The 15,906-nt window shown below is 38.1% G+C and overlaps 1 protein-coding gene across 2 annotated transcripts; it reads right to left on the reverse strand.

The window, feature by feature from the left end:
• Positions 1-961: 961 nt before the first annotated feature.
• On the reverse strand, positions 962-15,887 carry fuca2 (alpha-L-fucosidase 2). 2 transcript variants are annotated; one of them, XM_067456082.1, is made up of 8 exons: positions 15,792-15,887; positions 15,514-15,651; positions 12,187-12,374; positions 9,886-10,225; positions 8,218-8,428; positions 7,484-7,674; positions 7,244-7,352; positions 962-2,204 (listed from the first exon to the last, which is right to left on the reverse strand). In XM_067456082.1, exons 3-8 carry the CDS (start codon positions 12,329-12,331, stop codon positions 2,067-2,069), a joined length of 1,134 nt encoding a protein of 377 aa, XP_067312183.1. In that variant the 5' UTR covers positions 12,332-12,374; positions 15,514-15,651; positions 15,792-15,887; the 3' UTR covers positions 962-2,066. The 2 variants fall into 2 exon arrangements, with proteins under 2 accessions (XP_067312183.1, XP_067312182.1); XM_067456081.1 differs by lacking the exon at positions 15,792-15,887 and having other exon boundaries at positions 15,514-15,785.
• Between the last annotated feature and the right edge of the window lie 19 nt (positions 15,888-15,906).

Raw genomic sequence — 15,906 nt, forward strand, 5'->3', positions numbered from 1 at the left:
AATAATCACATCCATCAACATGATTTCTGAGTCCTTTCCTGATTCTTTTCCACTTGTTGTGAGAAATAAAAATTAAATAGTGTAAAAAATAAATAGTATAAAAGAAATTAGATAGATAGAAATATAAATATTAACCAAAATTAACAAAACTTAAATAAAAAATGTGTAAAAATGCAAGCTATTTCGAAATAGCATAAATAAATCTAAATAATCCTATAATAATCCACTTTCTTTACAAATGCAGCAAATTGCTTTGCAAGACACTATAAAATTTTGCATACATATAATTATTTAAATACCCCAATTATGTTTTTTTTTTAATATTCCCTTTCATGCAATATGTAACAGAGCTGTTTGCGAATGTAAATGTTCTATAAATTTATTGTCTCCCAAAAGAAAAAAATAGACTCTGAACCGCATTAAAGAGTCTTTTTTTGTTTGTTCAAATCTTACTGTTTGACAGTTCTACCTCACCAGAAAATATATTTGCATACCCGGGTTCGGAATGATTTACTAGTTTTTCCAATGTTTCTTCATCACTCATGCTCGGATTGATATGGTAAAATCGACATCATTATTATTGTCTACTGTACAGTGTGTACAATCGCTGAGCCTCTGCATGGAGCTGAAGATCAGTTTTTGTAAGGAGTTTTGTTTCCAATGTGGACCAATCACAAGAGACTGGGCCATCTGACCAATCAGAACAGAGTAGGTTTGTGGAAAGTAGGACTTAAGAGACTGATTCATCAGACAAGTTTGACAATCATTGAACAATGTGGTGATGTGCAATGTATATTACGAGAAAATCAATGTGTGTTTTTTTTACCTTTAATGCATGTAAACCTGTTGTAGGAGAAACTAAATTAGGAACCTTTAAAACAGCATTATGGGGCACTTTAAACATTTAGCGCACCTGTTTGTGTGGATGCTAACTATAAATCCACATAAAAACAGACACTGATGCTAATCAAATAAATCTTTATTCATTTTAAAAGATAATCATACAAACATACAAAACAGCAATAATATTTTAAAAGATAATCAAACATACAAAACAGCAATAATATATCTCATGTGGTTGTCAAGGCAATCAGGCTTCCAATTAAGACATTTTTTTTTAGTTAGTTTATTTATACATTGTTGCAATGTAATTCTTATGAAACCATTATATTTTTGCCCATCCTAAAGTCACTATCATGACACTAAGATGGATCAGGTGTTTAACAGAGATTGCTATTGTTAGATCGGATGGATCTCCACATCAGAAATATCCGTTTCGATCCCGGATTCTGTGAGAAGACACCCATTTAATGTATGTTGTGTATGTTTCAAGACTTCATCTGACCAGCACAAATACATCAAGGGTTCTTAAACCAAACTGCTTCACAACAACATCCCATAAAGCCAAATGCAGATATTTCTCTCATCTTTTATTTGTAAAGACATACATTGCACATTCTCTGAAACAACACAATCATAGAAAGGAAGTAAAAACTAATATATAATGACGAATAAAATGATGAATAAATGTTTACATTGTGCAAATCAAATTATAATAATATGAATAAATGATTAAATGATAAATCAAATGACAACTCCATAAATGACCCATGATGAATTTAAAAAAAACTAAGAAGATAAAACAACAGAGGTGTATGGTTGCTTTCTTGAAGTAATACTAAACAGGTTATATCAAATCCCTAGATCCTTTATGTGTTTGCTAAGTTGTTCAGAGAGAGAGAGAGTGCGTTGCTTTGCGGTTGCCAGGACGTTCTGTCAGGTGGCTGCTTACTGGCCTAATATAGTCCAACATAACATGATCTTCAGCATTCTAGGCTCAGGGGTTTTTCACTCGTTTTACCATCAAGGCAAAAATGTCTGATCACTTAGCAAAGCAACAGCACACCTCTCCACTTTGAGTCCCTACAGTGATATACTATGCAATCAGGATACATTGTGCAATTAAATAACGTAAATTAACTCCTAAATATTTATTCAGATTCAAGATTTATATATATTATTCATTAGTCTTAAAATGAATAACAAACTGTGCCACTATCCTCCGGCTACATGGCACCAGTCAGTCGCAGTGTCCAAGCCCAGGAGCAGGGCATCTGACTGGGGGCCAGCTGAGGCAGATGAACCTTCAGACCTGTGGGACTCATGGACTGCCACGGGACGGACTGATAGCCAAGCAGCACCACCTGATTTGGAAAAGGAAACAAGAAAAAAAAAAGTCTACTCATGATGGGGAGGACAGAGAGTGAACCAATCAGCTGTAGGGTGGCGTATCTACTCATGATGGGGGACGAAAGAAAGGGAGCCAATCAGCAGTAGGGGGTGTGTCCACTCATGATGAGAGGAGAGAGGGAACCAATCAGCAATAGGGGGTGTGGCCACTCATGATGGGGGAGGAGAGAGAGGGAGCAAATCAGCTGTAGGGGGTGTATCCACTCATGATTTGGGAGGACAGAGAGTGAGCCAATAAGCAGTAGGGGGTGTGTCTACTGGTGATGGGGGAAGGAAAAAAGTGAGCCAATCAACAGTAGGGGGCGTGTCCACTCATTATGGGGGAGGAGAGAGAGGGATCCAATCAGCAGTAGTCTACAGCAGTGTCTACTCATGATGGGGGAGGAAAGAAAGTGAGCCAATTAACAGTAGGGGGCGTGTCCACTCATGATGGGAGAGGAGAGAGGTAGCCAATCAGCAAAGGGGGCGTGTCCACTCATGATGGGGAAGGACAGAGCCATAGAGAGAGAGTCACGACAACTCCATAGACTCCAATGGAACAGGTTTTTTTTCTACAGCAATGGCGGCTCGTGGAGACTCTCAATAATTCCCGGAAGTAGCAGCCGCACCATAGAGTGAAAGCAGAACAGACCGTTTGTGATGCACTTTTAAAAGGTAAGACGTTTAATCAGTAAGATTTTAAATTAACAGCACATCTTAATTCCGTTTCATCCATTTTTATGGAATTAGAGAAAATTATTCTTTTTTTTTCTTTTTTTGCAAGGTATGGTAAGTTACATATTAATTAAATATAACATGTCGATGTGTAATAAAATGATTGAAAATCATTTATGCATTTATTGATTTATGCAAAATGCATTTATTGACTATTATTAACCCAAAAATCGCAGTTGTCACTGTGACTAACCATTTGAATTGCCTGCCAAAGCAAAATCAGCAGTAAGGGTTGCGTCTACTTGTGATGGGGGAGGAGAGAGAGGGAGCCAATCAGCAGTAAGGGTTGTGGCTACTCGTGATGGGGGAGGAGAGAGAGGGAGCTAATCAGCAGTAAGGGGCGTGTCTACTCGTGATGAGGGAGAGAGAGGGAGCCAATCAGCAGTAAGGGGCATGTCTACTCATGATGGGGGAGGAGAGAGAGGGTGCCAGTCAGCAGTAAGGGGCATGTCTACTCGTGATGGGGGAGGAGTAAGAGGGAGCCAGTCAGCAGCATGCCCACTAACGATTGCGGGAGAATGAGCAAGAGGGAGATTTGAAGAAAGACTTTAGAAAGACAGATTCCTGAGAGACATTACAACAAAGAAAAGTGCTGGGGAAAGCCAAGCAGGGAGGAAAACAGACGCAGAGGATCAGTTTTGCTCCATACATAAGTAACATTGTATGTTCTGTTTCACAGAACCAAGATGTGCTGTTGTTGTAATGTTAGCTATAATAACAGGACAGTTTTGATTGTAATTTTTTGTCTGGAGCTGCTGGGGGCCAACAACCAACTTTTGCTTGTGTATACAGTCCCTGACAAAAGTCTTGTCGCTTGTGTACAAATTGACCTTAAGTGCCGCTGAAATATATTTCTAATCAAGATTTTTTTACAAGAAATGGCTCATTTTAATCCCACCAGCTTTTGTGATAATGTTTCAGTGAAAAACTAAACTTTCAAAAAGTATTCTAATATTCACAGCTTGGTAAAGCCCATAGAGTCAATTTTTGGAAAGACATAAGTGTTGTCACCTTGTCATATGAGCTTCCCCTGTGACTAATATTGGATCAATTAGGTCTCAAGTGTGTATAAAAAGAACCCCAGTACACTAGACCTTCACATCAACTGCAACTAGACCTCTGCAAACATGCCTAAGATTCACCCTGAGACTAAAGTTTTGATTATCAAGAGGCTGAAGACCAGATCCACTGCTGATGTGGCAGACACCTTCAATGTGTCTCAGCGTCAAGTACAGAGGATAAAAAAAAGATTTGAAGAGACTGGAGACGTTTTTGACAAGTCCAGGTCAGGCAGACCCCGCAAGACAACTGCTCGAGAGGACCGTTTGTTGGCTCGAAAATCCAAGGCCCATTTTCCACTGCAGCAGAGCTCCACGAGACCTGGTCACCTGAAGTCCCTGTCTCAACCAGAACAGTTTGTAGGATTCTGCCTCGAAATGGCCTCCATGGTCGAATCAGTGCCCAGAAGCCAGCACTAAACAAAAGACAATTGAAAAACTGTGTGGCATTTGCCAAGGCCCACAGCCTGCTAAAAGGATGGACGCAGGAAAAGTGGCAGAAGGTGGATTTTCAGATGAATCTTCAGTTGAATTACACCACAGTCGCCGCAAATATTGCAGGAGACCTACTGGTGCCCGAATGGATCCGAGATTCACCCAGAAAACAGTGAAGTTTGGTGGCGGTAAAATCATGGTCTGGGGTTACATCCAGTATGGGGGTGTGCGAGAGATCTGCAGGATGGAAGGCAACATCAATAGTCTAAAATACCAAGAAATCTTAGCTACCTCTTATATTCCCAACCATAAAAGAGGCCAAATTCTGCAGCAGGACGGTGCTCCATTGCATACTTCCATCTCCACATTAAAGTTCCTCAAGGCGAAGAAGATCAAGATGCTCCAGGATTGGCCAGCCCAGTCACCAGACATGAACATCATTGAGCATATGTGGGGTAGGATGAAAGAGGACGCATGGAAGACGAAACCAAAGAATATTGATGAACTCTGGGAGGCATGCAAGACTGCTTTCTTAGCTATTCCTGATGACTTCATCAATAAATTGTATGAATCCTTGCCAAACCGCATGGATGCAGTCCTTCAAGCTCATGGAAGTCATACAAGATATTAAATTTGGATTTCACAGCGCCACAACTTAATTTGCTGACATATTTTTGTATTTGCAGTAAATTTGTTACATTTCTGTATAGGCGACAAAACTTTTGTCTTGCCAAAATTTGACCTTTCTGTCTTGATTAAATGATAAATATTTCTTCTGTGAAAATTATTTATTTCAGTGCATTAAACATCATTCGGGAGGGTTTTAGCTTTTCATATGAGCTATTTCTAACACCAATTGATTAATTAAAAGTCAGGTTAATATCAGGTATTTCTACAAAATAGATAAGCGACAAGACTTTTGTCAGGGACTGTACAGGGCATCCGGAAAGTATTCAAAGCACTTCACTTTTTCCACATTTTGTTATGTTACATCCTTATTCCAAAATTTGAAAGACAATGTGAAAGAAATTTGTTTGGAATCTTTGTAAATGTATTTAAAAAAAAAAAAAACATGACAATAAAAAAATAAAAATAAAATAACATGTACATAAGTATTCACAGCCTTTGCTTTGTACTTTGTTGAAGTACCTCTGGCACCAATTACAGCCTCAAATCTTTTTAAGTATGATGCTACAAGCTTGGCACACCTATTTTTGGGCCGTTTGTGCCATTCTTCTTTGTAGGACCTTTCAAGCTCCATCCGGTTGGATGGGGAATGTCTGTGCTCAGCCATTTTCAGGGCTCTGGCTGGGCCACTTAAGGACATTTGCACAGTTGTCCCATAGCAACTCCTTTGTTATCTTGGCTGTGTGCTTAGGGTTGTTGTCCTGATGGAAGATGAACCTTTGCCCCAGTCTGAGGTCTAGGTTTTTATCAATGATGTCTCTGTACATTGCTGCAATCATCTTTCCCTCGATCCTGACTAGTCTCCCAGTTCCTGCCACTAAAAAACATCCCCACAGCATGATGCTGCCACCACCATGCGTAACTATAGGGATGGTATTGGCCAGGTGATGAGCAGTGCCTGGTTTCCTCCAGACATGACGCTTGCCATTCAGGCCAAAGAGTTCAATCTTTCTTTCTTTAGACCAGAGAATTTTGTTTCTCATTGTTTGAGAGTCCTTCAGGTGAATTTTGGCAAACTCCAGGTGGGCTGTCATGTGCCGTCTGGCCACTCTACCATACAGGCCTGATTGGTTAAATGCTGCAGAGATGGCTTTTCTTCACAGGTGGACTTCAATCAAATTGAAGAAATATCCCAAGGATGCTCAGTGGAAATAGGATGCACCGGAGTTAAATTTTGCGCGGCATGGCAACAGCTGTGAATACTTATGTGCATGTCTTGATTTTTTTTTTTTTGTGATACATTTGCAAAGATTTCAAACAAACTTCGTTCACGTTGTCATTATGAGATATTGTTTGTAGAATTTTGAGGAAAATAATGAATTGAACCCATTTTGGAATAAGGCTGTTACATAACAAAACTTGTAAAAAGAGAAGTGCTGTGAATAATTTCCAGATGCACTGTACTCTTGTGTACTGCATGTTCATTTTTTGTTCTTCCTTGTCGTTCATTCTTCATCTTCGCTTTATTTTTCATGAAGCTTTATTTTGCTTCGCTTCAGCCATGATAAAGAGACGTTCATTCTTGCATTGTGTGCTTGTGAATTTTGGAGGTGGATAAATGCAGGGAGGGTTGTCAGGGGTAAGAATTAGAATCAATGAAAAAGAATCAGGACAAACACTACCATTCAAAAGTTTGGGATTGGTAAGATTTTTTAACATTTCTGAAAGGAGTCTCAAGGCTGCATTTATTTGATTAAAATACAGTAAAAAATGTAATACTGTGTATTTTTAGTTAAATATAATTACAATACAATACAATTTATTCCTGTGATGCAAAGCTGAATTTTCAGCATCTTTACTCCTTTTTTTTCAGGATTCTTTGTTGAACAGCATTTTTTTAAATGTAAAAACTTTTATAATATTATAAATTTCTTTACTGTTTAATGCATCCTTGTAAAATGATTAATTCTTACAAAAAACAAAAACAAAATCTTACTGACCCAAACGTTTAAACGTTAGTGTACATCAAAATGTAATCTGATGAAATGGTAACAGCTGCTAAGGTATGGTTGGTTGCTAATGAGTTAAAGCCGGGCTAAGAAAACAATCAATTATTCAATACGAATTTTTTTTAACATATTGTATACAATAGACATTACCTGAGTCTTGGACGCTGACACAATGGGGTCGCTTAGAACAACGTACCCATCAGTGGGCCATGAAAGAAAAAATGCATAGATTGCATTCTCCTTCTTATTACATGTATACCTGTTAGAACAAAAAAAAGTGTGAAATGTGAAAGAGATTAACAGAGAAAGAGAGAAACACAGGCAGAGAGACAAACAGACATTCGCATTGCATGTTACTGTACATGAGAGTGAATTCATAAAGTAACTGACCAAACTCCAGGAGTAACAGTGTCGTTCTGAGCTCTCCACGCGCTGCTGTTGTAAATGGCTTCTCCGTTCACCTTAAGCCACTGACCCATCTGCCGCAGACGCTCCTCAAATACGGGCATGATTAGGCCGTCATGTGTGGGGCCCACGTTCAACAGCAGATTCCCCCCACAGGACACAGTCTCCACAAGAGTCTGTAAGACAAATGGAGGACTTCTCAGTGCTCAGTGCATTGATACACCACCATTCAAAAGTTTGGAGTCAGTAAGATTACTTATAAGAAGGGATGCATTAAATTCATCAAAAGTGACAGTAAATTCACTACTTACAATGTAACAAAAGATGTTTCACACTTTTCACAAAATATTAAGTAGTGCAACTGTTTTCAACATTGATAATAATAAGATATGTCATATAAAATAGCAATATAATGTTTCTTGAGCAACAAATCTGCATATCAGAATGATTTCAGAAGGATCATGTGACACTGAAGACTGGAGTGATGATGCTGAACATTCAGCTTTGCATCACAGGAATACATTACATTTTAAAATATATTCAAGTAATATTCAAGTAATAATATTTCACATCACAATCTTGCTGCTTTTGCTGTAATTTTTTCAAATAATGTAGGCTTGATAAGCATAACGCCCAAAATGTATGCCTGTGCAAGTTGTTTTCTAAACTATGAATTCACTTTCTAACATTTTACGACTGTATGTACATGTAAAACTTACTCCTATCAGCTGTTCAATGGTGAGATAATCGCTGAGTTTGGCGTTTCTCCTGTAGCCCCATGACTTCTGGTCTATGGTCATGCAGTTCTCCCACTTGTGTTTCAGCAGGTGACCTGGGTTGTACCGATCAGAGCAGGTGTAATATCCGCCATGTTTACATATGCTGCCATATCCCCAGCGGTCATTGGTCACAACTGTGTCCCGCACAGGGCTGAAAACACATTTGCCATCAGTTAAGCTACATAACTTCACTTGGACAATTCTAAGTGTGCAACTTGATTGGTTCTCTTCAATGTTATGACATTTAAAAATGAAAGGCTTCAGTCTATGTCTGTTAGCTTTGAGTTCATCTATACACTAGCTTACTCCAAAATATTGACTAAATAAGCATTTAGCAGAAAAAAATGCTATTGTTATATGGTAAATTAAAATCTTGTAATAATTTGGAGTAAAAAAAACTCTAAGGTAATAAAAACATAACTGTACATTATGTAAGGTGTTTATACACCACTAAAAAGTTACATATATTATATTGCATTTCTGTCAATATATCCTCATAAATACACTGCACCTTAAAGTGTTTGAAGATTATGCTTTTGCTTTTTGTATTAAATATGCTGTTTTATACACCAACACCTCAAACCATTCTTGAACCATTTTTGCTTTGTGGCAGGAGCACATTATCCTGCTGAAATAGGCCACAGCCACCAGGGAATACAGTTTCCATGAAAAGGGTGTAAAAGAAAACGTTATTCATCAGACCAGGCCACCATGGTCAAGTGAGAGTCAAGTAAGCCCTTCTGGTAGATGCAGCTACACTGTGGTCCCGTTCTAATGCTTACTGTTGGTGCTTTCAACAGTGGACAGGGGTCAGCATGGGGACCCTGACTCGCCTGCGGCTGTGCAGCTCCATGCACAACAAACTGAGATGCACTGTGTATTCTGACACCTTTCTGTCAGAACCAGCATTAACTTCTTGAGCAATTCGATCTACAGTAGCTCGTCTGTTTGATCGGACCGCACGAGCCAGTGTGTATTTATGAGCCTTGGCCGCCCATGACCCTGTCATCGGTTTACCACTGTGTCTCCCTTGAAGTACTTTTGACAGATACTGACCACTGCAGACCGGGAACACTCCACAAGAGCTGCAGTTTTGGAGATGATCTGACCCAGTCATCCAGCCATCACAATTTGGTCCTTGTCAAACTCTCTCAAATCCTTACGTTTGCCCTTTTTTCCTGCTTCTTACACATCAACTTTGAGGACAAAAATGTTTACTTGCTGCCTGATAGATCCCACCCACTATCAGGTGCCATATTGAAGAGGTGATCAGGGTTATTCACTTCACCTATTATATGTCAATGTTGTGCCTGATATATATTACACAGACTGTAGTAAATTTTATTATTTGAATTTGTAGAAATTGAATAGTGTGGTTCCAAGAAATATCAAAATGCAAATACTAAGAAATAAAGATTATTGAAACAAAAGACAGTACAACAGCAATTGTAAAAAAAAAAAGTAAAATAACTGTTGTCAAAGTGTGACCCCCTAAGGGAGGAAATGGAAATTGAATTTGATATTTTATGTAATCTGCCTTCTTTGGACCTCATGTTGGTTTCTTGGTTTGTAATCATGATGACACTTAAGGTGTTAAGGTGGCCTTACCTCTCGTTATAAAGCCAGGCGAGGAACCCTGTGCTGTTCCAGTAAGAGTCGGGCGCATCTCCATCACCATCAGACCACAGCACTTCAGGTTTGTACTTATTGATTATCTCGTACAGCTCAGGCAGGGTCTTTGTAGTAGGGAACACATCGGTTTTGTAGTGGTTGTCAGCATCAGATCTGTACAGAGGGTTAAACCACTCAAACAAGGAGTGGTAAAGCCCCAGACGCAAATCACTGTGTGTCCGTAAAGCGGTGGCGATCTCATCCACCAGATCCCGCTTCGGCCCGACCTCCACTGCGTTCCAGTTCCACGAATACTTTGAGCCCCACAATGTAAAGCCTAAGGAATTGAAACACATGGGTAAATCACACAAATCCTATTAAGAAAGTGTAAAAACAGGGTCTTCAATTTAAAACATTCACATTTTTTGCATTTTGTGATTTTAAAGTGTATTCCATTGTAATACAGTATTTTTTATATAAATAAATCTCAAAAGTAATCTGTCCTAAAATCCTAAATGAACTTTTCATATGAGTTAGAATATGATAAGACAGAAAGTTTCTGTAATACGCCCCCAGAATCCGGCTACATAATCTTATCTGTAGTTAGAAAATCCTTAAGGGGTGGTTGCATGCGTTTTCACTTTTTTTAACTTTAGTTGTGTGTAATGTTGCTGCTTGAGCATAAACAGTATCAGCAAAGTTACAGCGCTGAAAGTTCAATGCAAACTGAGATATTGTCTTTTAAAGTTATGGCAGTTTATTGCCTACAAAAAAGGCTGGTTTGGACTACAACGAGCTTATTCCCGGGTTGGTGACATCATAAACCCTTGCTAGTCACAGCAGATGTGACTTCTGCCCGTAATGGTAAGGGGCATGGCGTTTCCGGCAACCTGTGCTTGGCACTTCGGCCAATAAAAATAAATGAAACTACCTTTGGCCATCTAACCCATCTAAGACCATTGCGTTTTTCGGCGGGATGGGCTTCATAGATGCAGGAAGCAAACGAGCTGTTCAAAGGATAGTGGAGACAGCGGTGTGGAATAAAGGTCAAATATAAGAAAAATAAGAAAAAATAAGTATTAAGACATGTTATACTGCGCCCCATAAACACAACCAAGCCTAGAAAAAAACCCACGGAACCACCCCTTTAAACCAATTGAGTTCGGTAATCAGCTGGCAGGTCTGTTAAGCAAACCTAAAATGGTGAAACAACGGCGTGCTTTTAATTCCAGAGCGGCAGAAATGGATATTTTGATTAGCTCCGGTGAAACATTAAAGCCTTTTATATGGAAGCCCGTTTTCGCCACTAAATTAAAAAAATTAAGAGTAATTGCGACTTTTTATCTTAGAATTCTGACTATTTTTTCTGAAAATTACGAGTTAAAAAGTTACAATTCTGACTTTTTTCTCGCAATTGCGTGATATAAAGTCATAATTCTGAGATACAAACTCCCAATTGCGCTGCCTCAAACGCCTGTCTGCAATCAGTTTTATGAGCTATACCTGTGTGCACAAACGCTGCCTGCAAAGTCATTGCCTGATAGCAAGGCAACAAGTGTACAAATTTAAAGTTTGTGACTTGTTGCCTTGTAAACAAGACAAGTAAACAAGTAAACTAAAGTTACATACGACATTGTTACACCTACACATTTCTAACTTCAATAGCATTTGAATGGTATATATAAAAGGTGTGTATCATAGCTGACCTCTAGATGAACACTTTACAGTTAGTTTTGATATTGTAAGAGTTTGATAAAGTCATTCCGTTCAAATGCTATTGAAGTTAGAAATGTGTAGGTGTAACAATGTCGTATGTAACTTTAGAGATGGTCCCTGCATTTGCAAATATCGAACGTTTTCTTCTCTTTTTTTTTCTTTTTTTTGTGCAAAAGGTTATTTATAAAACTATGCAAGCCCATTTCCGCTACTAAATAAAACAATTGTGATTTTTTTCTCACTATTGCAAGTTATAAAGTCACATTTCTGACTGAGAAATAAAGTCAGAATTCTGAAATATAAACTCGCAATTGTGAGATATAAAGTCAGAATTCTGACTTTATTTCTCAGTCAGAAATGTGACTTTATAACTTGCAATAGTGAGAAAAAAAGTCAAAAAAAAATTATTAAGTGGCGGAGACGGGCTTCCATAGTTTTATACATTAAATAAAAAATGTAATGTTTTATACATTTTATAGTTTTTATACCTTTTTATACCTTTATGCATTTTTATTTTTAATTGTAATTATGTAGCATTAATATAACAAAAGTTGACAGATATGCAAGTCATTTCTCACAAACCTTCATGGTGTTTGGTTGTGAGCACAATATATTTGGCTCCAGACGAGGCAAAAATGTCAACCCACTCTACAGGATCAAAGAACTCAGCCTTGAACTGAGGTGCAAAGTCTGCGTAGGTGAAGCCAGGAGGATAATTCTGATTCATAAAGTTAACATAAGATGGACTTTTCTGGCCCTGCCAGTACCACCTGTTGGAAAACAAAACAATTAAGTACAATTAAACTCAAATATATAAATACAAAAAACATAGTCATTTATCTGATATAAATTAAAATTATACTTTGATTAAAAACATTTTGTATGATTTGCATTCATATATTTTTTTGATTAAGATTAAGCACATTGTAATGTGCAAAGTCTAATTGTTATTACTGAAATGAGGGGAAAAACAATGACACTACGAATTTACACCGAATTTGTTTTTGAAAAATATTTTATTACCTTATTTTTTGCTATATACTGTAAATTAAAAGTGAAATGTCAGGAGGAGGCACGGGGATTCATGTCATTTTCATTGAATAAAGCATTTAAAATATTATATTTTTTTTTACCTGTTTTAATCTTATTCACTTATTCACATTCAGTACTGTAGCATGGTAAGGTATCAGACTGAAGTACCATGGTACTTTGATATACAGTACAGCATCATAATATTGTAGTGCAAAACATCATAATATTGTAGAACTTTGATAGTGCCGTGATACTTTTTATTTTATTTTATTTTTTAGTGTCATTCACACTGTAATTTAGCCTAGAATCTGCCGTGAGCGTCTAGCAACTCTCAATACACTTCTGAGCTGTAAAAGCCAAACTCTGGTCGGGCCAATCACATCATGTATAGAGTCGGTGGGCGGGGCTTAACATAATGACAACTGAGTTGCGCTTGTGTGCTTCTAGTAAACACAGAAACTGGCGAACGGCTGTCTTTCGAATCAGCTTTGACCGTGACCCTGGAGGACTTGGAGTTAAGCTTTTCCCTGAGAAAAGAACAAAGAATGGCACTGAAGTTATTCTTAAGAAGGGAAGATGTGTTCTGAGTTTTGCCGACCGGATACGACGAATGTTTAATCTGTCAACGAGCTCTGCTTCACCTTCGTTGCTCTGGTTGGTTGTAGCGCTATCCTATCGTGTGCAGAGGGAGTTTGAAAGACAACCGTTTATCCCGCCCCTCGGATTGAGCTGTCAATGGTGAGTTTCCAGACCAAACATCTCGATGTGGGTCTGGCTTGTCAGGCTAACAGTAATTATTACTGACTGTATTATTTTAACAAATATCTCTCACACATCTAATGCAGTTGTTTGTGGAAACATGTCTTTGGTGATTTTATAATATTTTTTATATTTATATCTTTTAAATTAAACTATTATACATTATTTGATTGTAGGGAATTCTTATTTTGTGTATTATTCCCAGTTCTTGGAATAATCAAATCAATTATATATTTTAATGCTTATGTAATCTAATGATGTCACACTGCATGCAATATAACCTATATAAGTAAAACTGCCCATACAACTTAGATATGATTTCAAATATGCAAATGTTTAACAAAAAGGCTAATTAAGCAAAAAATAGATTTTGCACACCCATGGATGTGTAGTGGCAATTTCCCTTCACTGAAAGTTGTCCATTGCTTTTAAATACAGCAAAAACTCATTAACTTTGTGCATGAACAACAACAAAGTTCCTTTATGAATTAAGGGTGCAGTAAGTGATTTCTGAGAAACACCATTGAGAGTGGATAAGACACACATAGCCAATCAGCAGTCGGGGGCGTGTCAACTCAGGAGAGAGAGAGAGAGAGAGAGAGAGAGATAGAGAGATAGAGAGAGAGAGAGAGAGAGAGAGAGAGAGAGAGAGAGAGAGAGAGAGAGAGAGAGAGAGAGAGAGAGAGAGAGAGAGAGAGAATACAACACAATACAATACAGCTTCTGATGGTGGAGCAATGAAGGGACAGGTGTGTTTGTCTGGGTTTTTTGTAGCCTAGAAATCTAGACGCACCATGGCAGCAGCCATTCTAATCTGCCGCGAGTGTCGTCTAGCAACTTTCAATACACATCTGAGCTGTAAATGCCAATCTCTGGTCAGGCCAATCACATCGTGTATAGAGTCGGTGGGCGGGGCTTAACAGAATGACAGCAGAGTTGCGCTTGCGTGCTTCTAGTAAACACAGAAGCTGGCGAACGGTGGTCTTTCGAATCAGCTTTGACCGCGACTCTGGAAGACTTGGAGTTAAGCTTTTCTCTGAGAAAAGAACAAAGAACGGCACTGAAGTCATTCACAAAAAGGAAAGATTTGTTCGGAGTTTTGCCGACAGGACACAGCGAATGTTTACTCTATCAACGAGCTCCGCTTCATGTTGCTCTGGTTGGTTGGTCGCTATCCAATTGTGTGCAGAGGTAGTTTGAAAGACAACCGTTTATCCCGCCCCTCGGATTGAGCCCTGTCAATGGTGAGTTTCCAGACCAAACATCTCGATGTGGGTCTGGCTTGTCAGGCTAGGTTTTTTGTGTTTCTCAGAAATCCCTTACTGCACCTACAACATTCCTTTACTAAAAAGCTTTTTAAATGAATGCATGATGCAGAGTACAATGCACAGGTCCCATGACCGGGAAGTTAAATAAAAAACATAAAAAAAAAAAAAAAAACTAACAAACATCAAAAACACAAAAAAGGGTGTGACATAATCAGATCACATGATAAGAAAAACCTGTATGTGTAAGGTGTGTGAGAGAACTTGATGTTTTGCAGAAGCAAGTTCACATGACCAGGAAGTGAAATAAATGGTATTAGTTTAAAAAATGGTCTAAAATCAACAAACACATTTTCCCAAAAACAAATAGCATACATGCAAGATGTGTGAGAGATATTTGTTTATATAAAACAGCAGTTATTGCAGCATTAACTTACCTGACCAGGAAGTTAAATAGATATTATTCGTTTTAAAAATAAAATAAAATTAACAAAGATATGTTCCCAAAATCAAATAGCATATGTGAGCTATTTGTTAGTAAAAAACAGTGGGTTTTATCAGTTCACGTGACCAGGAAGTAAATATATATCATTCAAAAAAATTGTCTAAAAAGTGTTAAGGATGTGTGGCAAGAGCCTTAACGTTATGTATCAAAACACCAAGTTGAATAGGTTTATGCAATTTACGCATAACATTAAACAGGTATGACATATCTATAAATAATACACAAGTTAAGCTGAATCGTTACATGGAAAAGTATAATTAATGTAACGTTAGTCACAGAAAAATGCCTAATATAATCATGCACTTTTGAACGTTTTGCACTTTATCGCAGTTTTTTTTGTAGACTTACCAGAACCATTCACTGCCATAGCTGGGAACTGAAAACACTCCCCAGTGAATGAATATGCCGAATTTGGCTTGATCGAACCATTCCGGTAGAGGTCTCGAATCAATTGATTCCCACGTAGGCTTGTATTGACAAACACAACTGCCAATCAACAGAAAAGAAAGGGACAAAACACTCCAGTGATACATTTTGCTGCTGCTGTCACTACTACAACAGCGATCAAATGGAAGTTTTTCACTTTCAAATCACATGATGTGGTGTGGTTGTCTCCATAAACTCACGTGATCTGTCACACGCCAGTGTCAACTGCAAAAAAAATGTTTAAAACAATAGCAACTGTCTGAGGATGCTTCCTCATTCTGTAACCTGGAAACAAACAAGCGCCACCACTGTGAA

The sequence above is a fragment of the Pseudorasbora parva genome, chromosome 10 (assembly GCF_024679245.1).
Source record: "Pseudorasbora parva isolate DD20220531a chromosome 10, ASM2467924v1, whole genome shotgun sequence".
NCBI lineage: Eukaryota > Metazoa > Chordata > Actinopteri > Cypriniformes > Gobionidae > Pseudorasbora > Pseudorasbora parva.

Coding starts and splice junctions, on each gene's coding strand:
- fuca2 (XM_067456081.1), bottom strand. CDS start 15,698: ATGTATCACTGGAGTGTTTTGTCCCTTTCTTTTCTGTTGATTGGCAGT. Junction 12,375..15,513: donor TATGGCAGTGAATGGTTCTG/GTAAGTCTACAA, acceptor GTTTTCCAACAG/GTGGTACTGGCAGGGCCAGA. Junction 10,226..12,186: donor CACAACCAAACACCATGAAG/GTTTGTGAGAAA, acceptor TCAATTCCTTAG/GCTTTACATTGTGGGGCTCA.